Raw genomic sequence first — 27,050 nt, 5'->3', positions numbered from 1 at the left:
TGCTCCAGCGTGCAGAAGATGTGGGCGTCGTCCTGCTGGAAGCGCCGCACCCGCGTCAGCCCCGTCAGGCTGCCGGGGGGCTCGTTGCGATGCAGCACCCCGAAATCAGCCAAACGCAGCGGCAGCTCCCGCCACGACCGCGGCCGGTGGGCGAACATCAGGCTGACGGACGGACGGACGGACGGTGAGACGCACCGTGATCCCCCGCTCCCCGCGGGGGTGTCCCCCCACGCTCACCAGTGGGCCGGGCAGTTCATGGGTTTGAGGGAGAGGGTCTCGGCGCCGGCGGCGACGGAGAAGATGTGGGGGCTGTAGTGCTGCCAGTGCCCCGAGAGCTCCCAGAGCCGCGGGCTGAACACGTTGGGGGTCACCACCTCGCAGAAGCCCCTCGCCCGGTACTCGCTCTGCGGGGGGGGGACAGGAACAGTGGGGACAATGGGGACAACGGGGACAATGGAGACAACAGGGACAATGGGGACAACAGGGATAATGGGAATAGTGGGGACAACAGGGATAATGGAGACAGCAGGGACAATGGGGACAATGGGGACAACAGGGACAATGGGGATAATGGGGACAGTGGGGACAATGGGGACAATGGGGATAATGGGGACAATGGGGATAACAGGGACAATGGGGATAACGGGGACAATGGGGACAACGGGGATAATGGGGACAATGGGGATAACAGGGACAATGGGGATAACAGGGACAGCAGGGACAATGGGGACAATGGGGACAACGGGGATAATGGGGACAATGGGGATAACAGGGACAATGGGGATAACGGGGACAGCAGGGACAATGGGGACAATGGGGATAATGGAGACAGTGGGGACAATGGGAACAACGGGGACAATGGGGATAAGGGGGACAATGGGGACAACAGGGAAAATGGGGACAATGGGGACAGTGGGGACAATGGGGACAACGGGGATAAGGGGGACAATGGGGACAACAGGGATAATGGGAACAGTGAGGACAGTGGGGATAATGGGGACAACGGGGATAACAGGGACAATGGGGACAACGGGGATAATGGAGACAGCAGGGATAATGGGGACAATGGGGACAGTGGGGACAACAGGGATAATGGGGACAGTGGGGACAACAGGGATAATGGGGACAGTGGGGACAATGGGGACAACAAGGATAACAGGGACAATGGGGATAATGGGGACAGCAGGGATAATGGGGACAGTGGGGACAACGGGGATAATGGGGACAACGGGGACAACGGGGACGTTGGCACAGCCCTGTGGAGCCCGTCCTGGGGGGCTGTGGGGGGGCTCCAGGGTGCGGAGCTGCGGCTGTGGGTGCTGCGGGGATTTAGGGGGGCGGGAGGGGCTGGGGGGGGGAGTGGGTGCGCAGCGGGGTGGGGTACAAGGGGGGTGGGGGGCACCCGGTAGGGTCGGGGTGCTGCCAGGAACGGGGGGCGGGCGTGAGGGGGGGCAGTGGGGCGCGGGGGGGGATGTATGGGGGTGTAGGGGTGGGGTGAACAGCGGGGGGGCAAAGGCAGACCCTGGTTTCTCCCCCCACCCCTGGGGTGCACCCATGGGGCAGGGGGGGGGGGCTGGGGGGGGCCGTACCCTGATAAATTCCACCAGGGTGTTGTAGACGTGGGCGCCGCGGGGGAGGAAGAAGCAGCTGCCGGGGCTGAGCTTGTGGAAGAAGAAAAGCTCCTGCTCCTGCCGTGGGGCGTGCGGGGGGGTCGTGGGTGTTACTGGGGGGTCACCAGTGACCCCGGTGACCCCCCCCCACCCCCCACCCCAACCCGGGCGCGGGGCTCACCCGCCCGATGCGACGATGATCCCGCAGCGCCGCCTCGTCCTGCGCCTGCTGCCAGGCGGCCAAACCGCGGGCGCTGGGGAAGGCGACGGCGGCGACGCGCTGCAGCGACCGGCGGCCGCCCCCGGGCTCCTGCCAAAACGCCGCCGAGCTCTGGGGGGGGGCGGAAATTAGTGGGGTCTGCCCCCCCCCGCCCCCTGCCCCCCCCCCCACAGCCCCACGGATAAACGTACCGACAGGACGCGGAGGGCTGCGACCAGCCCCGTGTGCGGGAGGAGGGGGCCGGGGCAGAGCTGGAGCAGGGGGCCGCACCTGCAGGGACGGACGGACGGACGTGGGGACAGATGGATGTCCCCCCCATGTCCCCCCCTCCACCCCCTGTCCCCTCAGGGGGCCCCCACGCTCACCTATAGACGGTGGCCGTAGGGGACGTCACCTCCTCCTCGATCTGCTGCAGCTGGAAGATGTTGTGCTGGTGGGGGGGACACTGAGGTGGGTGACAGCGGCACGGGTGACACCGAGGGCGGGTGACACCAAGGTGGGGTGAAACACTGAGGCGGGTGACAGTGGCGCAGGTGACACCAAGGCTGGGAGACTGAGGGGGGGTGACACCGAGGTGGTGGGGGAAAGGACTGAGGTGGGTGACAGTGGCACAGGTGACACCAAGGTGGGTGACACCAAAGGGGGGTGACACACTGAGGTGGGTGACAGTGGCGCAGGTGACATCAAGGTGGGTGACACCAAGGTGGGGTGAAACACCGAGGTAGGTGGCAGTGGCACAGGTGACACTGAGGTGGGTGACACTGAGGGGACATAACACCCGAGGTGGGTGGCAGTGGCACAAGTGACACCAAGGGGGGAGGACACCGAGGTGGGTGGCAGTGGCACAAGTGACACTGAGGGGGGTGACACTGCAGAGGGGTGACACAAGTCCCCATTAGCATCACCCTGGTCCATAACCCCGACCACGAGGGTCCCAGTGTCCCCAAGCTGGGCTCCCCTTGCCCCACCCTGGGCTGGGGAGGGGACACACCAGGGAGGGGACACATTGGGGAGGGGACACGCCCGGGGTCTCACCTTGAAGAGCTCAGCCAGCTGCTGGCGGGTGGCCTCGAGGCGCTCGAAGCGGTGCCCGGCGCGGGCAAAAGCCGCACAAGCGTCCTCCAGCGCCGGCAGCTCGTCGCGCTGCACCGTCCTGGGGGCGTGGGGACAAGCTGGGGACACGGCGCCCCACGGGGGACCCCCCTGTGTGTGTGTGTGTCCCCTCCCCGCTGCCTCTTTACCTGTCCCCCATGTGGACGTCACAGAAGAAACCGTCCTCGGTGGCCTGGGCGCTGCAGAGAGTGGCCCCGTAGAACTGCTCCGCCACCGCCCCCAGGACGCAGGCGCTGGATCGCCAGAAGGCCTGGGGGGGGGGACACGGAGATGGGGGGGACACGGGGGGACACACAGACGCTGTGAGGGGAGCGGGGTGTGGGTCCGGCCCCCGCGTCCCCCCGGGACTCACCTCTCGTCCCTCCGGCGCCGAGAAGTCGAGGAGCTCCAGGTCGGCGTCGCTCTCCAGGGGCCGGTCGAGGTCCTGGAGGGTCCCGTTCACCCGGGCCACCAGCGCCGCCTCCGCCAGGCCCCCCCTGTGGGGACATGTGGGGGACACCGTGGGGACACCAGGGACCCCCTGGGGACAGTGGGGGACACCGTGGGGACCACAGGGACACTGGAGGGACTTTGTGGGGGTGGGGATGCCACGGGGACCCTGTGGGGAACTGTGGGGACACAGTAGGGACCCTGAGGGCATTATGGGGACACTGTGGGGATGCTGGGGACATTACAGGGACACCGTGGGGACCCTGGGGACCCCGTGGGGATGCTGGGGACACCATGGGGACACTGTGGGGACCCTGGAGACCTCATGGGGTCCCTGGGGACACCGTGGGAATCCTGGGGAAACGACAGGGACCAAAGGGACGCTGTGGGATAACGTGGGGATACTGCTGGAACCCTGGGGACCTTGAGGGGACCCTGAGGACATTATGGGCACACCCTGGGGACCCTGGGACACCACAGGGACCGTGGGGACACCGGGGACCTCGTGGGGACCCTGGGGACATTATGGGCACACCCTGGGGAGCCGGTGGGAACCCTGGGACACCACAGGGACCGTGGGGACACCGGGGACCTCGTAGGGACCCCGTGGGGACAATGGGGACCTTGTGGGGACCCCGCGGGGCCCGCGCGTACCCCAGCTGCGCGGCCAGCTGCAAGGGGGTGGTCTGCAGGGCCCGGCCGGGCAGGCGGCGCCCCCCGGGCAGGGCGATGCTGATGGGGGTCCCCGGGGAGGGGCGGCCGCTCCCGGCTCCGGCTCCATCCCGCTGCTCCTGTGCCGCCCGCAGCCGCTGGAAGAGCCGGAGGCGCTCGGAGAGGCCGGGATCGGGCCCGGAGACCTGGGGACGGAGGGGTCAGGGGTCAGCGCGGGGTCAGCGCGAGGTCAACGTGGGGTCAACGTGGGGTCAGGACGCGCCGGGGGGCCCTTCGGAGCGCGAGGGGAGAGGCGGGGAGGGGAATCACGGGGGTGGAGCAGGACGGCGGGGGACGGGGGGGTGGGGGGGGGGGGGTGGTTGAGCGGGCTCGAGCGCACCCGGTGTCGGCGCGGGGCTCCCGCGAAGAGCAGCCGCCCCCCGGCACGGGCGCACGGCATGGCGGCAAGCCCCGCCCCTTCCGGCGCAGACAGGAAGTCGGCTCCCGGAGTCTCCGCCCCGAAGGCGGGGCCAGGAGTTGTGGGACACGCCCAGGGGCGGAGTCAAGAGCGACGGATCCACCCGGGGGGCGGGGCCACGTTGGGTAAACCCCGTCTAGGGGCGGGACCAGGTAAACCAAACCCCACCCAGGGGGCGTGGCCAAGAGCGGTGCGATGCACAAGGGGGCGTGGCCATAACGGTCAAAACTCCGCCCATGGGCGTGGTCATACCGAACGAACCCACACAGGGGCATGGCCACCACGTCAAACCCCGCCCAGGGGCGGGGCCATCCCGTGTGGCGGGAGGGAGGCCTCAGCCTGGTCCTCGCCCCCCCCGCGGAGGCCGCACTGGACTCGTCCCCCCACGGAGAAGCCCCCGGGCAGGACGGAACCACTCACAAGGAGCGGGGGGGGGGGGGAACAACGGGACCCCCCCTCCCAGCGGGTCCCTGCGCCTCAGGGCCGCCGGTGGGTGTCCGGAGGGGAACGGGGGGTTCAGCCAGTCCCGACCCCCCCGCGCTGGGCTCCTCCGGGGCCGGGGGAGGGGAAGGAGAAACAACCCCCGGGGGGGTCCCGTCGGGCCCGAGGAGCCCCAGCTCCCCCCCGCAGCGCACGCGACAAAGAAATGATCCGCCACCGTCTCGTTTTTTGTAATTTTTATGTAGATATTTAACCCTACACCTTTATCAAACATATATGATGGATTCTAGCAACTAAAAAAAACAAATAAATCAAAACAAAAAAAAAATAAATCAAGTAAAATTCCAACTTCATATAAAAGCCGCCGGCGGGGCGGCCCTGGGAGGGGGAGGAGAGGGGGGGGGGGGGCAGCGCCCCGAGCCCCCCCACGGGCTCCGTCTGCGCGTTTTGAACGATCCGAGAGATGGAATTAAAAAGTGATTATTATATACACACACGTAGAAAGTCAACAGTGTTCCCAGGGGAAAAAAACAAAACAAAAATCAAAATAAACAAAAAAAAAAAAAAAACAACCAACAGACGACAGATTTTTTTTTTTTTTTTCCCGAGGAGGGTGAGCAGGAGGGGAGGGGGGGGGGGGGACACAGGCTGGGGGACCCCTCCTCACTCCCGGGGCGCCGGGAGCCAAACAGTCCGCGGAAATCATCATAGGGTGGTGGGTTTTGTTTTTTTTTTTTAAATTTTTGCCTTTTTTTGGTGTTTTTTTGCCAGCCAGAGGGGGAGCGGCGCCCGTCGCTGCAGAGGAAGGCACAGGAGGGGTGGGGGGGTGGGGGGGGGTCTCTGCCACCACCAGCGCTTGGCCCCTTCACTCCCCCCTGCGGCAGCGATTTGGTAAATCGGCTAAAAAACATCATCCCAAGAGCACGCTTCATCTTTCCTTGCGTTTTTTTTTTTTTTAAGGTGTTTTTTCTTTTTTTTTTTTCTTTTTTTTGTGGCTTTTTTTTTTTTTTTTTAGCTTTTTAAACTACTACTGGAAGTTTTTATTTCAACAGCAATGCTTCTTTTCGTTAAAACACTTATTTTTTTTTTTTTTTGTCCTAGTCTTGCACCAACTGGATGGGCTTGGGAAAGAAACAACCAAAAAAAAAAAAAAAACCCAAAAAAAAAAAAAACAAACAGAAAAAAAAAAAAACCAACCCCAAAACAAAAAATGTTTTAATTTAGGAGAAGGTTACGGGGCTTCTCGAGGGCAAGAAAAAAAAATAAAATATGGAAAAAAAACCAAGTGAAAGCGCTACTCCGCTGCTCTCTACAGCGTCCGGATGCCTTCGCTCGGGAGCTGGGCGTCTGCTTCAGTACCTGGGGGGGAAGAAGGGGCGTTTTGGGGTGAAGAAGGGGGACCCCCTCCCGAAGGGCGGCCGGGGCCTTTTCAGGCTATGGAAGGGGTCTCTGCTTACGAAGGGCTCTCGCGGTCTGAAGTCAGCGCGGGGGGTCCTGACCAGCACCCCGCCGCGGCTGCCACCGTCCCTGTGAGCGGGGGGGCCCAGGCCGCGGGCCGCCCCCAGCTGCTCCCTGGAGAGGGGGGTCAGCCCCACGGCCTCGCGGGAGCGGGGCAGGGGGGCTGCGGCGTGGTCCCGCTGTTGGGGCTGGGCCAGCGGCTCGCGGGGCGCGGGGTGCACGGCGAAATGCTCTTTCATCGTCCCTTGGTGGATCGTACCGTGCTCCTTGGGGAAGGCGCCGGCGCCGTGCTCCACCGCCATGGGGGGCGGCGCGGGGAAGGGGACGCCGCCGTGTTCCCCGGCCGGCGGCGGCTGGGCGGGGAAGGGGACGTTGGCGTGTTCCCCGGGGACGGGGGGCGGCGGGGGCGTGGGGAAGGGGACCCCGGCGTGCTCCACGGAAGGAGGCGGGGGGACGCCGTGGGGCAGGGAGAGAGGAGCGGAGGTTTCCTTCGAGAAAGGGTTGGCGTGATCCACCGACGGCATGCGGGGAGGGACCGAGTGATCCCTCGGGAACAGGCTGCCGTGGTCCTTGGGGGGGGCGGCGGCGGGCGGGGGCCCGGCGGGGGGACCCACCGGGTCCCGTTGGAAGGGAGTCCCGTGCTCGATGGGAGGCGGGGCGAGGGGCGGCGGCGGCGGCATGTGGTGCTCGAAAGCGGGGCTGAAGTTATTTGTTCGGAAGTTGTTGACGCTCTCCTGGAAGGGGGGAACGTGCTCCTTGTAGGGCGCCGGGAAGCCGCCCATGCCCGGCAGCTCCGAGGTGCCCGAGGGCCCGTTGTCGAAGGCGCTTCCGCCGCCGCTCATCTCGAACCAGCCCGCCGCCGCTCGGCTCGCCTCTCGCCCGTGTCCTCTGTTCCCTTTTCCCAGAACCCGGATGGATTCCACGGTCTGGATGGGTTCTCCCGACATCCCCCTGCTCGAGGCGTTGTGGTAACCCAACGTTTCGATGGGGGCCCCTTTCTCCTCGGTGCTGTCGGGCAAGTCCAAGCAGGACGAGGAGACCCTGGTCTCGATGCGGTAGTGCTCCTCCTGCGGCTGCGGCTCTCCCTTGGGAGCGCCGGATAAACTCACCCCCTCGCCGGAGCTGCTTTTGGAAATCGGGCCAAAATGCTTCTCCTCAGAGGGCTTGCGGGAGGCGTTTTTGAGCATGTTCTTGAACTCGATGGTCGAGGTGGCGGAAATGGAAGAACCCAAGGATTTCTCCACGCTGGCCGCGGGAGCTCGGCCCGCGGGGCTGGAGAGGGCGTTTTGAGAAGAGAAAAGCGAGCGGTGGGGAATCGAGTGGGGCGAGTCCGGGTATTGCTTCTGCGCGAGGCCAGAGTGCACCACCGACTTCGGTAAGTTGTTGTGATTGGAGTCCGGCGTGAAAAACACGTCGTTTTTGCTGGGCGAAGGGGAGCCGTCCGAGGTGGAGTCGTTTCCTCTGAGGCCGTAGCTCCCGTACATCCCCGGAGACGACGCCAGCGGGTCGCAGCTCTCGCTCTGATCAAGGATAGACCTCATGGACTGAGGAAAGGACGACTTGACGCCGAATTCCTGCGATCTTTGACCGTAGCTGGACAGGACCGGCTGGTACTCTGCAGCTTCTGAGAGCTTACTCGGTTTCAAGATAGACTTGGCGGGCTTCTTCTCCAGGTTTAGCATGGCCGACGGCGGCGGCCCGGAGTAATCGAAGTCGCGATAATCTTCGTCTTCCTGAAAAGACGTGTCTGGGTAAAACTTCTCCTGGGAGGAGTCCATTAAAGAGGAAGGGATCTCCATGCTGTCTGCAGACTGCTTGTACAGGCCGGCCGGAGACTCTCTGCCGAGGCCGAAGGGCCGGTAGGTGTGCACAGAATTGGAGAGCTCTTGGGAATATCCGTCGTCCCGGCTCTGAAGAGGCGACCTCGTGCTGCTGGGAGTCGAAGAACCGGGGCTCATGATTTTGGACAGCAGGGAGATAGTGTCGACGTTGCTCGACGTCGGCTTGTCCATCATCTCGTCCTGGGTGGGGGTCCCGCTTCGCTCGTCGCGCACCGGTGTTCCGTCCACATTGTCCATGGAAGTGCTGGTAGGACCACGCTGGAAGTCGGACGCGTGACTTTCCGTGGCGATGCTGGACCCTAAGCTGCTGAGAATTGGAATATTCAAGTTCAGACCGCTGAAGCCGGGATTTCCCTTCAAGAAATTGTGTATCTTCATCTCCAGGCTCGGAGAAGGGGGTTCCGATTCCAGCTTCGCTTTTGAAATTTCGGAGGATTGACCCAGTGAGGTTTCTGTTGGCAGAAGGGAGGAAGGACTGGTAGGGTGGGAACTGGAAAATCCCAAGGAATTGGTTGGCGGCTTAAAACTGGAGCTTGACAGCCCTGGGGTATGTCCAACGGGAGCCTTATTAACTGAAGTCGAGGAAACCTCAGCAGTAGAGGAGTTTGGAGAATAACCAAAGCTTTTGGATATAAAGGACTGAGTATTGGAAGGGATATTCCTCCCCTTCACGCAAGGAACAGTCGTGTTGGCTGGCGACGCTGAAGTGCTCTGCGACGCGGCTTCGCTCGACTGAACGGTATTTCCAGCAACACTCTGAAGTAAGGATGACAAACCTGGAAGAAAAGAACGTTGTGTTCAGATATTCAGGCAAGGGGCGAGTGAACCTGAGCCGCTGTCAAGGGAAAGGTTTCGGTATTTGTACCGCAGACGTCGTTCCTTAAAACCACTTCATGTTTTAGCCAGGGAAACGACTGGATTTTGCTGCATTAATATTGACGTTAGCACCCGCCAAGGTGCAAACTTTTGCCAGAGGCTCAGATTGATCTATAAATTACAACATACATCTGAGTAAGTCGGGTAATAACTCATCCTGGCTTTGTAGCCAGGCGTAAAAAAAACTACCCTGCACTACCGAGGAGGGTTAGGCATGCGAGGTGCACAAGCAGGAGCAGCACCTCTGGGAAGGTTTCTGCTCTAAAAAAAAAGCGCTCTCGAAGGACAGAGAAACCACAAAGACCTCTCTCGGTCTCCTGTCCCGTTCAGCGCCCTTCCACGAAGCGTTCGGGGTAAGCGCGCTTCGGTGACGGCAAAAACGTGAAGTAATAAAACTCCCTGGTCTGTATGCCACCTGAGGAAGTCACCTGCGTTTGCCTAAGACGTAATACATTCCAAATAGCCTTTTCCCCCTTTCGTTTTCGCTTTAGGGTAAGCACAGCGGCACGTTTCAGCGCGGCCGCTGCCATCAAACACAGAGTTAGCCATTCCCTCAAGACCCACGGCGGTACCTTGCAACGCTGGTGCAGTCTGAGTCTGGGTTTTGGAGAGAGCAGACAAAATACTTTCAGGAGTTATTTCAACTTTGGAGAGAATATTTGCTAACGGATTTGAAGGAGCAGATGGAGTCCCCATGACAGGAGTCTTCAGGCCACTAGTAAGAGCTGTTGGGCTCGTCGGGGTTCCCGGAGAAGGTCTCGAGGCGGGGCTGACACCTAGGACGGAAGCACACACCACTCACGTCCGTTGCTTCGTTAACGGAAGCTTTTTCGTGGCTCAGCTTTGTTCCACGGATACAACTGCAGCAGAGAGGCTCACGCAGCCCACAGTCGTGTGTCAGAGAGACCGAGCCAGATCTTTTAAGTAGTAACTCATTCATGTTTATTTTGAGACAATTAAAGCTTTAAAAGATTACAAAACAAAACTCCATCGCTAGCTCCACGAACCAAACGCGTGGGCTAGTACCGCTTCAGCACTCACCTGTATTTTTCATTACAGAAGTTAAACTGCTAAGAATGGAGCTGATCTTTGCCAGGTCCACGTTGGCCAGGTTGGGCAAGGCAAGCGCTGGCGCCGGAGGGACGGGGGCTGCGCTCGGCGCCTTCGGAGCCGGAGGAGTCGCAGGGGTCTGGGCGGGCGGCGTCACCGTCACCGACGTTGCGCCCGCTGCGGCGGTCGAGGGAACCGCTTTGGGGACGCTTTCAGCCTTCGCGGGGGCCGAAGCTGGGGCAGCCTGCTTCTCCTTCCTCTCTTCCACTGCATCAGGGAGGGGAAGAACAAGACCACAACCATCACCCTGTCCCCAGATTTGGGGCTACAGGATTTTCAACGGGCACGTTAGGTCTGATTCCCACAGGCTACGTAAAAATGTATTTGAGGAGTGGTTTGGGAGATGGGAACAATCACGGCCGGATCGGGACTTCCCCGCTCGTGTCAGGGGACTGGGGCAGGAGAGCGAAACCCAACAGCCCCAACCTGCAGCCCCACGAGCGCTTTGGGCATCCCAGCGAGGCTCCAAAGGGCTGTTTTGTCTCCGTGTCATTTCGACACGACAATTCCTCTGCTGCCCCCCTAGCACGTACCAATAATTTTAGAGGTATCATCCTCCACGTCTGAGAGCTCCATGTCTTCCACATCCCGATTATCCGTCACAGGCTCCGGAGACGTCGTCTTGCGGCTTCCGACCACCGGAGACCGGGAGTTATCCTCCTCCCCCATCCCCTGGAAAGGTGACTCGGAGCCCGTCGGGGATGGGGCGTCCATACTGGGAGAAGGGACAGGAGACTCCTCCGGGTCAGGAAGCGTGGCTTTCAACTGGTCTAGCTTCTTCTTTAGATTGCTCACTCGATTAGCAAACGTTTTATAAGCCTAAGAAAGGACGGACATCAGGCTGAGTATCTTTTATAGGAAGAGAGCATCCTTAATCACTTCCCTAACGAAGCAGCACACAGCCTTGGAAAACCATTTCCAGTAACCTGCACCCTGCAGTAAGAACTCAGCTTTTCAGTGTGGCTTGCAAAGCAACAACCACAAAAAAAAAGAAAAAAAACGGGAAGGTAAAACCTTTTTCCAGTGACTTGAAACAATTTTCATTAAAAAAACGACGTTTCCTAACAAATCTGCTGTCTGTCTGGGGTTTTTTTGTAGGGTTGGGGGGATTGGTTGTTTTTACAACGCTTTACTGAATTTTTTCTTTGTTCATCTAGTTCGCATATTAATCACAACTTGTGCAGTTTCCAGAATTCAGGATTTGTTAAGACTAACTGTAATTTTCCCCCCTGTTTAAAAACCCAGAGGGCTACGGAATTCCAACAACAAATAAGAATCGAGCTGCTGACCCACGGATTTTTGTCGCACCTCCTCTTCCCGCCCGACACCTCAACTCCGCTGTCTTAAAACCATTTGTACAACAAACACGCCAAACGTCTTCACTTGTGAAGAGAGAGCAGATGCATTTTCTAGCCTCTGAGATGCTCAGTGACCGCAGTCGGACGTCGCTCCGCCCGAGGAAAAAGCGTACTTACGTTTGCTACCACCTTGACTTCCTTGTACTGCGCTTCATAAAATATCCCGGCGTTCTCCAGGGCTTCAGTGAGAGAAGGGCCATTTTTCACTTGTTTGTCTAAGCCGTTCACAAACTCTTCCAGCTTTGAGCTTGCTTCTTCAAACTCCTTGGAGAACTTCTTTCCTCCTGTTTTGTCTGCAAGGAGACGAACACCACGTAAATAAGCTGCCGAACGGGAAATCAGCCCTCGGACGCGCGTCCTCAACGGCAGCAACGGGGGAGTTCAGACGACGGACGCTGCGTCGCGCCGTGCACTCCCCAGATCACCCCGTTCAAGACAGAGGCCAAGTTGCTAGCAGTTTTTTTGACTAGTTATTAGTGATAAATAAATTCAAGACACAGAAGCATAAAATTTTACTCTTTCAACTACCCAGAGAGCATACTTCCATTTTGGAAGAGGCAAAAATACTGATTTTTTTTTTTTTTTTCCCCTTTGTTACCATATTCCTAAAATCATCAGGGTTCACAACCCCCACGAGTGACCACGACTGTAAATGACCGTTTTCAAAGACTGCAGTCTCGGGTTACCAAGCACAGCTAGAGCAATCTGCAGTTTCACAATTAAATTTCCTGTTAATACGGCTCAACGTAACTCAGTTCATTTACGCCTAACACGTGCTGCTTGCTGTCGGACTCACAGTTGGCATTCTCAAACCGTAGCCACTGATGGATGCCTTAATGAATTTAAAATATTAAATCCGAAATTATTTAAGGGTTTCTGAGCACATGAAGAACGACGCGTGTTTTAACGACATACGAGGGAGTGTTTGCATAGTACAAAATACATCTTCGTCGCTTCTGCTTTGTTTGAGCTCCGCATCTGCGGGTTTTTACAAACAGGTTCAAATTAACAAAGATTTTAGGCTGGTGGTTCTTAACAGCATTTTGAAATTTGGGCATTTTACAGACACGAGTCTGATTTTCTGGTCTAAGGCTCAACGGAACTGAGGAGCTCCCACAACTGCATCTGCGCCTACTTCAGTGAGGTCGGGTTTTGTTCGTTAAACGCCGTCTTTACCTTTTAAGCATTTAAGTGTTTCGGTGCTGCACACATCCACTCGCATCGTGGAAAGCTGCTTCTCTTTCAGCTCTATCTGGTCTTCCGAGCGCTTGTATAATAGCAATTCATCAATGAGAGACTGTGGCTGAAAAAAAATAAAAACCAAACAAGAAAAGCATCCTCATCACATTCCACGGAAGAGAAGCCCCGCTGCGCAGAGCTAAACCTGCTTCAGCAACAAACAACGCTCCGGGTTCAAGACCATTTCTGAATGAGGGCTAACGCAGGAACGAACCGGGCGAATCTCTGGATTTTAAGCTCAAGTCAAACAGCCCAGCAGACTTGGGCTCAGGCAGGGGCTGTAATTCTACAAGTTAAGAGCAGGGACAGGCCTTTTTTATTTTCTTTTTTCCACTCTACTAGCGCCCATGTGTTTCGTTAACACACCGCACTCCTTTGGGGGACCTAATTTCTTGCCACCAACTCCTCAGCCAGCCTAAACTCCTCCTTCACTAGGACGACCCGACTGCACGCCGCGGCCAGCCCCGCTAAGCGCAGGGCCCGGGGATTTCCCGCAGCTCCGGGGAAGGCAAATGTACGAGGTTACCCCAAATAAAACCAGTGTTTGTGCAGGGAGTCCTCCCCGCTCCGAACGCTCTCCGGCTGCCCTGTTGTCCCTGACAGCACACAGAAGGGGGGGCAGCCCTCACAGAACTCACAGCTGCGATGTCTAACAGCCATTCTACGCCAAGGAACGAAAAGACACCGAACGCTCGAGTTTAGGCTGCTGGTGGACGTAAGCTACGCAGAAGCTACAGCCCAAGGACGGGGGTTAGCGCAACAGAATATTTCCACTTGCAGACTTACTCTGAATTCAGCAACAATCTTGGACTTCAAAGCAGCTTTCGGGTTCGTGGATGCTGTTGGAATAAAGAGCAAGTATAAAGAAACCGAGGAGCTATACCCCGACTAAAAGTAAGTCACAAAAGGCAGTTCTGATTAAAAATATTTTAACATCATTCAACAAAAGACTCGCAGGCTGTTGTTACTCATTATATTTTCCCCTCCACACAGATTTCCCTCAGTGCTCTGGCTTTCTGTTAGCTAATCGGGACGCAGTCACGTGCAGTAGATCATGACTGACGTCAACAAATTATATATTATTGGGTTTTGTTTGGTTGGTTTTTTTTTTAACGTGCTATAAAAATTCACTGTGCATACCTTTTCCAGCTCTACGGTGGGGAAGACAAGTCCCTGCAAGGGCTGATCTAACAGCCTTACCCGATGAGTTTATACCTCTCTACAAGGAAGGTAACGTTATTTCCTAAGTGCCAGACTTAGAGCGGACACGCGCAGCCCAGCGTTCCCTTTGGACGGGGTCTCCCTCCGGTACTTACTAGGCCTAACCGTGCTCTCAACCTTAAAAACTCTCACACCTTTACTCTGACATCTTATTAACAGAGCGGGGGGAACGAACCCCGCTATCGAGAGACACTAAATCCGTTGGTTTCTGGACAAAACAAGAGAAACACCTGATCAGAAGCAAAACGCCCTTCAGCCACGCTGAATATAGCACATTTTTGTTTGGGACAGCAGCTTGTGATGCTAAGCCAAGTAATAAACGCTTCCAAACTCTTTTGTTAACCTTCTGAGCTCAGCGCTCGTACAGGCGGGCGCACGCCACGTCTCACACCTAACGTTCCGCCATCTCTTTACGGAGCGTTGGAGGCGTTCGCGTGTTTAACGGGTTTAGTGAGAGGGTTTATTACGAACGCGTTTCCCGCTAGCCTGCGCTCCCGGCACTGTCGGACGCCAACGTTCGTTATCTGCACTGCCAGCTTCCAGTTTTCTTTAATCCTAGCACCTAGTTTGCTGCTGAAGACGTGTTCCTGAGCACGAAGGTAGCGTCCACCTCCTGCTGCCAAAGCACACGGTTCTGTCTGTCTTCTCTCCATCTCTGAATAGTCTAACGCCAGTTTCCAAGGGGTTCCACCAGCTCTTTCCTCTACTGTTCATAACCTCCGCTCTCACAAAGATTTAATTTTTTTGTTATTTCATTCCTTTAAAAAGTGGTTCTCTAGCAACAACTCCTTGGTGCTTTACATATTAGTCTGTAAGGAGCTTTACAAGCCTGGAAGATGCATGCTGGCTCATGTTTTAGTCCAGGTACTCTGCCCAGTTTGGGCTAGCCTTTCTTCTCTTCCTCAAGAAGGCAATTTCTATATTAGTTCAGAGAGTTCACATTGTTTCCTTACTTTGCGATTTCTTCCACGGCTTATTCGGTTGTTTGTTCAGAGTTTCTTTCAGCTGCTTCTGAGTTTTGAAAGTGGTACCTGGAAAACATTTCATTTTTTGCAGTCTGGCACTATGGGATTCCTTTAAGAATCTGGTTTTGGTGCCATACGGTTGCACGGTAAAAGAGTGAACAGAAATTTGTTTTAAAATACCTAGACCAACTTCCTTAGGTGAGCTGCTGGATGCCCAAGAGAACCTAAGTTTACTCAGGAATACAGCAACCTGTGGGATGGTCTTCCATTTTTAAATCAAGTTTCTGTTTGCCCTTACACTAAGACAGTTCAAAAAAAAAAAAAAAAAAATCACAGTAATGACCAGAGTAAAAAGGAAAAACACAAGGCATCTAAAAATAAAAACTAGACCACTTGGCTCTTTAGACAGGCTTTTACAAAATCAGCATTCAACAGGCAAGTAACACAAGTCGGGGAAAAGAGCCCCAATACCTAATTCACAAGTAAACGGAAATATTTTTGTTTTCAAGTTACAAAAATCAGAGATTTCAGGATGTACGTATAAACTTCACTTCTCAACATGCAACGCCCAACCAAAGCCTTTTCACGTGCCGACGCCTGAACCCGAGACACCGTGTTCCTCCTGCCATGACGACACCCGGCCCTCAGAGCCACACGTGGGGATCTCCTGGAGCACCTTGAGCTCTTAACGATGGAACCAAGGAAAGCACAAACATGGACTCATTTCCTTCAAGTATTTGAGTTTCTGGTTTTAACTGACTACGCGCGTTTCCAGTTAACGTTAGCTATTTCAGCTTTTAAGCCGAGTTCTTTCACTCGAGGACACTTCACTCTCCAGCTTTGCTTCCAGCCTCTTTCCTACACCATAAATATTATTAGTAAAAACAACTTATTGTTAAACCAGGCTCAGAGGTAGGGCCAGGGACACAAGGGTAGAGCCGGGGCACCGTGTTCAGGACTTGTAGGACCACTTTACCCTCACGTTCTGTTTACTCTCAGCTGGAACAATCCCAGCTTACGTGAAAGGATTCAGAGCTGTCTTTAGAAAGGTACAAAAAACGTGAAGCAGATGAATTCAGTGCTGCTCACATACAACACCTCGCTACTTTAAACTCTGTGCTAGGTGCAAGTGCAGAAAGAACAGATATAAGCTCGTTTAACTCAGCAATTCCAGACATTTTCTTTAACCTCACACGTTAGTTTGTAAGGTAAGAAACGCAAAGGGTAAGTAACTTACTCAGAGCTTCTTTTAGTGCCAAAATGGTTTCCTCAGGGTACACGTTTCTGTCCTCCCAGATTTTGAAGATTCTTTCGATAGATTTGGAAACGGATGGATCCCTGAAAAAGAAAAGCATAGTGGGTTTTCTTTACCCCCTCACTGTAATTTCTTGTGATTCCAGAATGGATAATAATGTAAATAATTATGTATTTAAATCAAAACTTTAAAAGACCCTTCAGACTGGGTAGTTCTTTGTCCAGGTGATGACTATAGTTCTACTACAAGGGGTCCCAGTGGACCAACGCAGCAAGTCCACGCACTTGGAATTAATTGTACGGGATCAAGGCCCCTTTTTTGGGTAAAACAACAAGGTTTCAGAGCGGTAGGAACACCAGTAGGATTTCTCTGAAGCCCTTCTTCATAAGAAAAAATAATTTTGTTACTCTTCCACAGCAGCTTTTAGGGATGCTCTGGGAAACAAGTGATTATTCCAGGGCAGGGAAGAAAATAAAACATTACTCCCTTCACAGAGAAGAGTAAGTGCTTCAGGGAGAAGTGACTGTATAGCAGGTGATCAGAGGTGCTGAACTTCATCAGGACAACGAGCCCTCGCACTCATCTCTGATCACACATCCCCTCTGTGCCTAGCAGCACCAGCCTTGGGAGTTAAGAATGTCATCTGTAAGAATCTCCAAAGAAAGAAAGAAAAGGAGATGGCCTGGTCCCAAATAGTCTATCTTGTCCAGGGGCTTCTGTCTCAAGGAAAAAGAAAAAGGCAAATAAAACATCTGTAAGCAACCACCCTCCGAGTGTGTTCTCCCTAGACGCCTGAGTCAACACAAGGGTGCGGACCCAGGGGACAGCTCTGGGATAAGCGAGGAAAAACGCCCGACCAGAGCAGTTGTCACTCTGGTAATCACCCAAACGAAGGGCGCTTCCCGCAAAGCAACCCCAATTAAAGTTCACGTGCCCTGAATTTAGCCCTGAGGGCAGCTCGCGAGCCCGACCCCTGCCAACAACCAGAGGCGACTGCCCCAGAGGACTCGAGCTCGGAATAATAAACTCAGATTGGAAAGTGGAGCTGCCACCACCCGCTCCCAGATGGGAGACGCCACCACGGCAGAGCTCCGAGCCCAGAGCAAAGGGGCTGCTCCGCACCCTCGGGCAGTGGGTGCTCTGCCAGGCTGGGCTATGGACGGAAGGGTGTGTCACCCAACTGCCCGGGCTGGGAGGGAGCACTGAAAGATCATCTGAGCAGCCATTTGACTCGACTTCTGCTCGCAGCCCAGAAAGCCACCCGTGTGCTGGGCTGCACCCAGAGCAGTGTGGGCAGCAGGGCGAGGGGGGGATTCTCCCCCTCTGCTCCGCTCTGGGAGACCCCCCTGCAGTGCTGGGTCCAGCTCTGGGGGCACCAACAGCAGAAGGACACGGACCTGCTCGAGCGGGGCCAGAGGAGGCCACGAAGATGCTCGGGGGGCTGGAGCACCCCCCTGTGAGGACGGGCTGAGAGAGTTGGGGGGTTCAGCTGGAGAAGAGAAGGATCTGGGGAGACCTTAGAGCGGCCTCCCAGGACTGAAAGGGGCTACAGGAAAGGGGGGAGGGACTCTTGATCAGGGAGGAGGGATAGGACGAGGGGGAACGGGTTTAAACTGAGAGAGGGGAGATTTAGGTGAGATCTAAGGCAGAAATTCTTCCCTGGGAGGGGGGTGAGGCCCTGGCACAGGCTGCCCAGAGAAGCTGTGGCTGCCCCCTCCCTGGAAGGGTTCAAGGCCAGGTTGGACGGGGCTTTGGGCAACCTGGGCTAGTGGAAGGTGGCCCTGCCCGGGGCAGGGGGGTGGGACTGGATGGGCTGTAAGGTCCCTCCCAACCCAAACCAGTCTGTGATGATTGATGATGATGATGATGACTTTGAGCCCTGCTGCGTCCCAAGAAAGAGCAACGCATTTTCTCGCCGCTTTTTCTGATTTTTAAACCAATTAGAAGAAGGTGGGTCACCGAAATTCTGTCGTGGAGCGACACGGCTGTCCCTGGCCACGCAAAGCTTTGCAGAGGGACAGACAGAACGACACCACCTCTCAGGGCCAGCGAGGTGCACGGGGAAGAGACAGAAATCTTCCATCAGGTCCATAAGGGGCAGCCAAGTCACACCCTGTGGTACACAAACTCTGAAGGACAGAAGCAGCAAATTCGCAGAACTTTTATCCATTTAATTATTTCTGTACCAACATCTGGAATAGGACCGGGCTTGATAAAGCCCGTTGGGGTTATCGAAGGATCGGTAACTGTAGCTTTTCCTGCTCTCTTTCGCTTCGGTAGCTGATACTCTCAGAATTTTTTCTCCCTCCTCCTCACTGTTGCCATCTATTAATGGTATTTTCAACCTTCTCTTCTGGCAACTTACATTTAAATATAAGCTAATGAGCAGCCCAACTTTAACCTTTTCCCTGCCTCGTGCTACGTTCAACCATCTGCCGCTTCAAACTCTGATCCAAAGACAAACCAGCAACGTCACGTTACTGCTACGGAGCTGCTTTGTATTTTTACTATGTCCTGCCCCTTAGAGACCATCTGGTCTGAGGAAGATTCCGAAACTAAAACGGAGGGCGGTAACGATGGGACGGGGCTCGCCCCGTTTGGACACACGCCACCACAAGATCTTTTCGTCCCACGTTACTCTAATAAATTAAAGTCTCCGATTTCCAGCGGAGCACAAAACCACCTTCGAGGATGCGTTACTTTGAAATAATGTTTTAGCAGATGGGTACGGCAGCGCAGGAGCAGCTCGCAGAAGCCAGGCAGGGGTTAGACTGGCATCTGCGACGCTTGTTCTCTTGGTGGAGACGGCAAAGGCCTCCTCCTCCTCTTCCTCCCTGTCCTGCTGCACCCCTCCTCGCTGCGAGCGCTCCCCTGCCACCGTCCCCCCAAGCAGCAGCAGCACAAGCCACCGGTGCCCACACGCAAGGGGAGGGCAGAGCTACAGGGCACACACGTATTGGTGCAAGACTGGCCCCTCGCAGCACTTCACGTGGTCGTTTTACTCAAACGAGACCCCCGTGCAAATTAAAAGGCAGCTCTACACCCGTTCTAGCACGCTCCGTGTAGAGAAGCTCAAACCCACGGAGTCATTCGAACAAAATCCTTGAAATTTTGCTGAGAGAGTTTGAGACGTTAGAAGAAAAATTGACATTTTTTGAGACATTCAACCTTTCCAACACATCGTTACTTACTTCACTAACGAAGCGGCTTCAGGAAGCACTTCTGCAAATGTATCACGAAAGACAATTGCATTTTTTCTCTTGCAGTTCTGTATGACGTCATTGGCCAAGTAAAAAAGGTTCAGTCGATGAGGAAAGGCAGCTAAAGACAAAAAGAAAATTCAGATTCATAATCAAGTAGAAGCAGTCACACCACCCTCATTTCAGTAACAACATTTAAATGCCTGGTTTTGGTTTGGTTTTTTTTTTTTTTTCAGCATTTCTGTCAACATCTAAGGGCAAGTCCAATGGTCAAAACTGGGGACTGGAGAGGAAATGGTCAATTTACAAATCATTTCCAGATCTTCCCAAAACCTGCCTGTTTGGTAACGTCAAGCCTCAACTCTGACTTGGGCTCAGAAAGGACACAGAAAGCCGCTGACCTGTGCTATTTCCACGATACCCGCAGAGCCAGAACGATCAGCATCGCCTGCGTAAGAGGTCAAACACAAAACGCACAAACTTCTGCAGGGGCAAAATCCCGCCCGCTCCAGCGCGCGTCTCTGGTCTGGTCTCCAAATCTCCAGCATCACCCCGTTTGGCTACTGATTCAGTGAAACCTCCTGTTTAATAATTTAGAGGCCACTTATTCATATTTTCTAAGGATCACCATCAAATCTCCCTTCTTTTAAGCTGTAATGGCTTAAAATGGTCTCTAAGGTTTGCAGCTTTATCGGGGAGGTTTTTCCAGGCACGTACCTATGTCCATACCTGTCTGGAGGGCACTGACTACAGAAGGGAGAGACCTTCTCCACATCCCTTTAAACGCCTCCTACGAATAAACCCACATTTATTAATACATTTCAGAAGCGCTGGTGGTTCCTCGGACGCAGCTGCCTGGACGGCCCTTTCCGACGTGCGATTTAACACCAGCCAGGCACCAGCTTTTGTGCGGCACACAAAGGACCCCGGGTCCCCGTCCCTTCTCCTCCAGGGATGGATCTCTCCAAAAAGCACCTCTCCTGTCCCCGCTGAGCTGGCACCGACCTTCGCACCCAGCCCTCCCACCCCCAGCTGTACTCCAAACGCATCCGCACCGAACGCACCTCTGATCTTCCTTATATTCAGCTTCAAATTTAATTATTTCATCAAACCTCTTCTTCAGTCAGCCACTAACAGCGCTTGCAGCACAGTAAGCTCATCCACATGCTAATTAGCTTCTTCACTTAATTTAACGACACAACACGAGGATTTAAATATAGGAACGGTGACAATAGAGGGTTTTGTTTCACGTGCCCGTGAGCTCTATCAGGCTCCCACCTTTCCTGCGTTACCCACCCTCCAGCTGTACCCCAGCTGCATTAATAATCAAGAGTTTTTTATCTACAAAGCCTTTTAATTCTCCATCCCGCTTCATTTTCCAGTTGTCCCTACCTCGGCAGAGCCTCTTCCCACAGCATGGCCGCACCTCGTGGCTCTCCTGTCCTCCGGGTTTCCCGTTGGGAAGCTCTTAGCATCACCCCTGGTCCAAAGCCCTTGGTGGGAATTTACCCCTTACCGGCACCGCTCCCGCACTCAGGACCTGCCACAGAAAAACCCCCAAACCACCCACCGCAGCGACTCAACCTCCAGCAGCTCCACGCTGTCCTCCTGCTTAAAATCAACCCAAAACAAAGCCAGGATTTTCACAAAACTCATTTGCGCCTTAGACCGCGCCTAAGGAAAAGTCACTACATGAGTATTTTCCAGGTAACAATAAGCTCACAGGTTTTTATTGGAAACTAATTGTTAAATTTTATCCTCTGCCTCTTTTCCAACGTTCCTCTCTGATGTAGAGAAGAGGGTCAGCGGCCACCAACAGACTTTGGGCAAGGAGTCCATCAAAGTAGGATCGCAGCCACAGAAATACGGGGTTGGTTCATTTTTAGCACGCCGAATGCAATTATTCAAAAGCCTTATTATACAGCAGAGAATCCCTGCTCACGAATGACACGGCGTGCTCGCCTATGGGAAGCCGGGCACGGAACCCTGGTGCTTCCCAGGACTCCTCTCTGTGCACAACTCTCGCACGTCTTTCCTGCCAAAGGGCTCGATCCCGGACGAGGAATCAGCACCAGGCAAGCAGACCCCGGTCCAGCCCCTGCCTAGCACAGGAGTTTCCTTTAAAAGCTCACACCAGGAACATTTTGAGCTCTACGTTGACCTACCGATACCGAGGGATAATTTAGCAAGGTGCTAAATTGTTCAGAATGAAGATCTTTCGCAGAAGGCAGCCTCTTCAGGAGAGCAAAGCTGGACACGTGCATAGGCTTAGTTTGGTTTGACTGTCAAATCCTCAACAGGTTGACACCGTGAAGCCTCCACGAGTCCCCACAAGCAGCACCAATTCCGCTCGCTCGCTGCTGGCACCCGCCGAGCGTCGCTACAGAGCGGTGGGTGAGCAAGAAGCACCGTCCAGTCCTAAACCCGGGGCAGGAACAGTGCGGCAAGTCAAGGGGACAGCCAGCCCCCGGGACGCCCCCGCTCCCCCCGGCCACGGGGCACAGGGCCAAAGGTGCGAGACCCGAGCTGCTGCCTCCACCAGCACCACAGCCGACTCCTCGGCCCTAACCCAGCTCCTTGGCCCTAACCCAGCTCCTCATGTATTTTCCAGCTATTTTTTTGCTGAAAAAAAACACCCCACATTTTTCATCTTTCCCACCAGGCTACTCCAACACCGCTCTGGCAGCTGCCATGTCAGGAAGCCTCGACTCCCATGTCCCAGAATAAGCTTTTATAGCAACAAACACAACAAGCCCAAGGATTCATTACCAGAAACTGTTATTTACAACCTTCCCCCTAAACGTGCTTACACGGCAGATCGGGGTTTGTTTGTTTGAGCCGAGGAGCGCTCTGCTCTGCCCGGAGGGCTGGAAATCCAACCCGAGCGGTGCTGCGCTCGCCTGGCTTCCCAAAACGATTTGGAGCCTTCCCCAAAACATCAGCCTCAATAATCTATCAGATCATCATCCCATCAAAACGGGTTTTCTGCAGTTTAATTAAACCCCAGAACTCCACTGCTAATTCCCCCGCTGCTCACTGGGTGCTCTTTCTATCCCGGTGACGTTATTCACCAGCAGAGATAGCGCTGATACCAGATCTTATGACATAACACAAAACAGATCTTGAAGATATACAAACCTTTGATTTAAACGATTCAACATACACACACCAGTCAAACACAGCAGAAAAACCCAGAGCCAAGCTCAAGACAAACACCAAACACATGGAGCACAGCTCACACCATCACCTCCGCCACCGTTTCCACAAGGCTGAACGCAGACCTCAGCCAAGGCAGAATTAATTTAGCTCCTCAATTTACAGCTAGTATCTATAAAACAAGATTCACCCAAATTGCACAGTAGGAAAAACCCATCCTAGACCAATACCTGGGCTACGGACAAGCCGCACGAAGAAAATCAAGCACCTTTGGGTCCAAAATGCACTTTGTGCAAGGGGTTGCACAGGTTATGCAACTGGCCGTATCTGATGGGTGAACAGCTTCTTAATTACTCCTAGACTGTCTTGGCTTAAACCAGAGAGGAAATACAGACAAGAAACAAGAAATTTTATAACTGAGCCCACCCCAGCTTTTCACTCAGCTCCGGGATGGCCATCAGCTCCACGGACCGACATCTCCGGGCGGCCGGCGCGCGACGTGTCCAGTTTAACTCCCATTTAAGAGCTGCTCGTGTGGACACACCGACGAGACTTTCCCACAAGAAAGCTCTGGATCAGAAACTTCCCAACAGTAAAGTTATCGCAGCATTACTCTGCAGAAACATTTATGTCATGAAGCTCTTGGTCAACAAGTGCAGCCGTGACCGGCTCATGCTGAGGACAAGCCTTGACCCGGGAAGGGAGATGCCCACGACAACAACAACGTATTTAAATACCAGCACTCTTTTTTTTTTTTTTTTTTTTTCTTAAAGGACCAAATTCTTTCTCCAAATAGCCACATACCTTTTTGGTTAAACTGTATTTTTCACATCAGCTGAAATATCTAACAGCAAAGCGCAGAAAAATCCATTGAGATGTGGTAAAATGAAGATGCTAGGAAACTCCCAAAGCAAAATGCAGCCGTTTCCGTGCAGGGGCAGAGGGACCGACCACCCCCCAGCGCAGGAGCACCCAGGAGACCACCAAGCTCAGGCAAAATCCCTTCACAGCCCGAGGCAGAGGCACCAACTGCCCCGCACGCCAGCCCAACACCTACTTACTCTGATTTACAGAAGAGAAAGAATTAAAAAGGCCAATCTTTTCCCCACGCTTGACATTTTCTATCTCCTGCAAGAAACTGCCCTCAGCCCAACGCCAGCACCGCTGGAGAGACACCGGGCAGGAACTGCCCTACTCAAGGGTTTCACACGTAACAGAGATGCACATCTAAGAGATACGAAGGCACTTTTCCGCCCGATTAAACGCAGGTGCCTTCATCTTCACCCAGGCAGAGCACCGAGATACTGCCCCTGATCCCATCACATCCATCCTTCGCAAGGAGCTCCCTGGAAGAAGCAGCTTTTACACGTTCTTAGAAGCTTTAGAGTTAAAATATTTAAAATCTGGGAAAGGAACCCAAAAGCAAGCTGTACTCGCCATTGTACCACTGAACTCTTCTGCTTGGGACCGCGATTTCTTGCTGCGTGAGAACTGCAGGGTCCTCGGGGCAGAGAATGAAGTGTACCACGAAGGGAAGAGCAGGAAAAACCCCCCACGTAAGCGGGAAGTAACCAAATAATCAGGGGTCAGGGGACAGCTGCACCACGCTGCTGTCAAGGGTTGTTTTAGCTGGGACCTCAGATAAGATGCTTAGGGAGGAACTTGGACAAACAGGAGGGGTGTTGAGAGGGGATCCTCGTGAGGGCTGCGCAGGGAAAGCCTTGAAAGCGCTTCTACCAAAATAAAACAAAAAGTCCAGGCTGGTACTAAGGGCTCAGGGGCAGGAGCCGACAGCCCAGAGGGTCACGGGCCCTGCAAGGGGGAACAATTCAACTTCTTTTGACAAGCTTGGGAAGGAGCGAAGGAACAACGGAGGAGTGCGAGGGAGAAGGAAGGGGCAGCGCCAAAGCAGCGTCTCTGGAAGCTCAGCTGCCTTGGCCAGGAGCTGAAAAGACGAATGTCAGCCATGGAGAAGCGGCAGGAGTCCAGGGAAGAGCCTCGGCTCCACGAGCCAGCGGGATGGGAGCTGCAGGACGATAAACACGGGGGAGCTGCGCTGGCACAAAGGCTCCACGCTCCCGGCGAGCGGCCAGGCAAAGCCAGGACCTGCCCTGAGGGACAGGCAGGGAACGAGGAGCCACGTTTAGGCTCATAATTTGTTCAGGACTAATACTTTGTACAAGACCAAGGAAATTCCTGAAAATCCTAATATTCCTAATATCAGCACGCACTTGTCAATCAAACATTTGAAACCACAATCAAACATTGAAACAATCAAATGCTGAAACCACGTCATTCGTTTCATACGATTTTTCTGATAACCTTTTAAAATACTGTTAAAGCATCAGCTATTTCCCAGGCCTTTTGAACCGCCTTAGCTTTCCAGAGTTTGTTCAAGTCAAACAAAAGTGAACATTGCTTTCACCGAGGACCTAGAGAGGAGCCAGAACAGCAGCTGTGACAAGAAGACGCCAAGCCCAGAGGAGTCTGCACATCCCGAGGAGAGATGGGAGCTGGATTTTATTCGGATGGGTTGTGCTCGGAGCAAGAGGGACAAGAGGACCAAGGACGGTCCCGCAGGACACCCCTGATGACGAGGGCTGTCAGAGGGAGGAGGATTTCCAGGAGAGGTGGGCAACGACAGCGAGGCAGGATGGACCAGGGCCAGCTTCTCCTCACCAGCAGGTCAGTAGGGACCAGAGAACAGCCCTCAGGCTCCTACCTAGCTCTCTTTAATCGTGCGGACACGAAAAAACATAAATCAAAATTTGGGTGAAGAGGGCCCTCCGCATTTTGCAGATAAAGAGAACCAGCTAACCCAAACAGGCTTAGCACAAACCAGACCGACGCTTTGGGATGGGAACGTTATCTTCGCATTACTGCAAAGCTTACTTTAATTCCTACAACAACAGGCAAAACCTTCACACGACAGCAAGACAGCGGAGATAACGCCGCCTTGTTTAGACTCATGAAAACATTAACTTTCCCACTCTCGGGTCACCGCCGCATCGCCCGCGGGCGCTCGCCAAATCCCAGCGTTGGCACCCGATACTTATTTGTGCCCACAACAGGCAAAGCCCGTGGAAGGGGGCTGCGACAGTCCCTCACCCCCACAATGCTAAAAGCGTCTTTCCCCCAGCTCTCAAAATAACGTTTTAGAAGATCCCGGGCGAGCAGACGCAGAATTCAGGAGGTTGAAGGTGCCACCATTCAGGTGCAGACACGCAATTTATGTTTTTCTAAGCGTGACAAGGTGATGCTAAGCAGAAATCCTGTCCAAGGGCCACGCAACGCCGACGGATTTCCAAGCGATCAGAAAAACCTCACTTTCGCTGCCTGATCCTGGTCCAAAACCTTCGGCACAGCCGCGTAAGCTGCGCCCCATCTCCTTCCCCGCTGCGGACCCCCAACCACAGCCAGCGGCAGCCGACAGCCTCCTGCCCCGCGCGCGGTCCTCGCCCCGACAGGCGCCGGGAGAAGCGGGACGAGGCTCCGGGGAGGTGGACGAGCACCTGCCCCAGAGCAAGGGCCGGTCCTCCCGGTCGCGGCCTTCCCCGCACCCCGCCGGCCGCCCCGCACTCACAGCGGCGCAGCCACTTCATCCAGTGGTAGACGATGGTGCTGTGGTGCCGCTTGTTCTCCAGGCACCAGGAGGAGAGGCCCTGGATGGACTCCATCGTGTTGGTCACCGCCTGCAGCTTCCTATCGAGCGAGGCCTCCAGCGCGCCGGCCGAGGAGGAGGAGGCGGCGGCCGAGGAGGAGGAGGAGGAGGCCCGGCCGCCGCCTCCGCCGCCCGCCGCCATCTTCCCGCCCTGCTGCCCAACCGGGCCGCGCGCGGACGGCGGCGGCGCGACGCTTCCCCTGCTCCGCTCTCGGCCCGGCGGCGGCCCGGGCGGCGGCGCCTCAGGAGGCGGCGGGGCCCGCCGCGGCGGGGCGGGGAATGCGGCGGCCCGCTGCGCCGGGCCGAAGAGAGACGGCGGGCGGCGGCGCCGCCCCGAGGGCGATCGTTGGGGCCGCGGCCCTTCGGGCCCGTCCCGCTGCCCCCGGGCGGCGGCTGGCAGCGGCGGCGCGGTCACCGGCCGGCCCCCCCCGCGCGCAGCGCCCGCCCCCCCGCCGCCATTTTGTGCCGGGCTCCCTCACACGGGCCGCCGCGGCGCCCCCCCCCCCCCGCCCCGCGCGCGCGCCTGCGCCGCCGCCTCCCCGCGCATGCGCCGCCCCGCCCGGCCCCGCCGCGCCTGCGCCGCGCCCCGCCCCCTCGCGCCTGCGCCGGGCCCCCGCCGCGCAAGATGGCGGCCGGGAGGGGGGCGCTGGGCCTGCTTAGAGCTCAAGACGCTTGGGCTTTTGAAAAAAACGTCGCAGTTTGTGGCGTAAATAAAAAAACTCCCAGTATATGGCGCAAATAAAAAAACTCCCGGTTTATGGCGCCTGC

General features: G+C 55.4%; 2 protein-coding genes across 3 annotated transcripts in view; both read right to left on the bottom strand.

The window, feature by feature from the left end:
• The window catches only part of TARS2 (threonyl-tRNA synthetase 2, mitochondrial), a 5,733-nt gene extending 1,240 nt beyond the window's left edge, over positions 1-4,493 (bottom strand). The window contains exons 1-11 of the mRNA XM_074809495.1: positions 4,424-4,493; positions 4,027-4,229; positions 3,296-3,419; positions 3,072-3,193; positions 2,866-2,983; positions 2,196-2,260; positions 2,022-2,100; positions 1,792-1,941; positions 1,590-1,688; positions 238-404; positions 4-162 (exon numbers count right to left, since the gene is read on the bottom strand). Coding sequence (XP_074665596.1) covers positions 4-162; positions 238-404; positions 1,590-1,688; positions 1,792-1,941; positions 2,022-2,100; positions 2,196-2,260; positions 2,866-2,983; positions 3,072-3,193; positions 3,296-3,419; positions 4,027-4,229; positions 4,424-4,483 — 1,346 coding nt within the window. The 5' untranslated portion in view covers positions 4,484-4,493. The remainder of the gene's footprint in view (positions 1-3; positions 163-237; positions 405-1,589; positions 1,689-1,791; positions 1,942-2,021; positions 2,101-2,195; positions 2,261-2,865; positions 2,984-3,071; positions 3,194-3,295; positions 3,420-4,026; positions 4,230-4,423) is intronic.
• A 670-nt stretch (positions 4,494-5,163) lies between these two features.
• RPRD2 (regulation of nuclear pre-mRNA domain containing 2) lies at positions 5,164-26,661 on the bottom strand. Of its 2 annotated transcripts, XM_074809157.1 has the most exons (11): positions 26,205-26,660; positions 19,457-19,586; positions 16,248-16,348; positions 14,999-15,076; positions 13,611-13,663; positions 12,762-12,888; positions 11,703-11,878; positions 10,761-11,046; positions 10,159-10,434; positions 9,690-9,893; positions 5,164-9,017 (listed from the first exon to the last, which is right to left on the bottom strand). In XM_074809157.1, exons 1-11 carry the CDS (start codon positions 26,422-26,424, stop codon positions 6,295-6,297), a joined length of 4,374 nt encoding a protein of 1,457 aa, XP_074665258.1. In that variant the 5' UTR covers positions 26,425-26,660; the 3' UTR covers positions 5,164-6,294. The 2 variants fall into 2 exon arrangements, with proteins under 2 accessions (XP_074665258.1, XP_074665259.1); XM_074809158.1 differs by lacking the exon at positions 14,999-15,076 and having other exon boundaries at positions 26,205-26,661.
• Positions 26,662-27,050: the final 389 nt, after the last annotated feature.

This window comes from Strix aluco, chromosome 30 (assembly GCF_031877795.1).
Source record: "Strix aluco isolate bStrAlu1 chromosome 30, bStrAlu1.hap1, whole genome shotgun sequence".
Taxonomy (NCBI): domain Eukaryota; kingdom Metazoa; phylum Chordata; class Aves; order Strigiformes; family Strigidae; genus Strix; species Strix aluco.
This window is presented reverse-complemented; position numbering and strand designations above follow the sequence as displayed.

Coding starts and splice junctions, on each gene's coding strand:
- RPRD2 (XM_074809157.1), bottom strand. CDS start 26,424: ATGGCGGCGGGCGGCGGAGGCGGCGGCCGGGCCTCCTCCTCCTCCTCC. Junction 19,587..26,204: donor GATGAAGTGGCTGCGCCGCT/GTGAGTGCGGGG, acceptor TTTTGTCTTTAG/CTGCCTTTCCTCATCGACTG. Junction 15,077..16,247: donor GGCACTAAAAGAAGCTCTGA/GTAAGTTACTTA, acceptor AATGTTTTCCAG/GTACCACTTTCAAAACTCAG.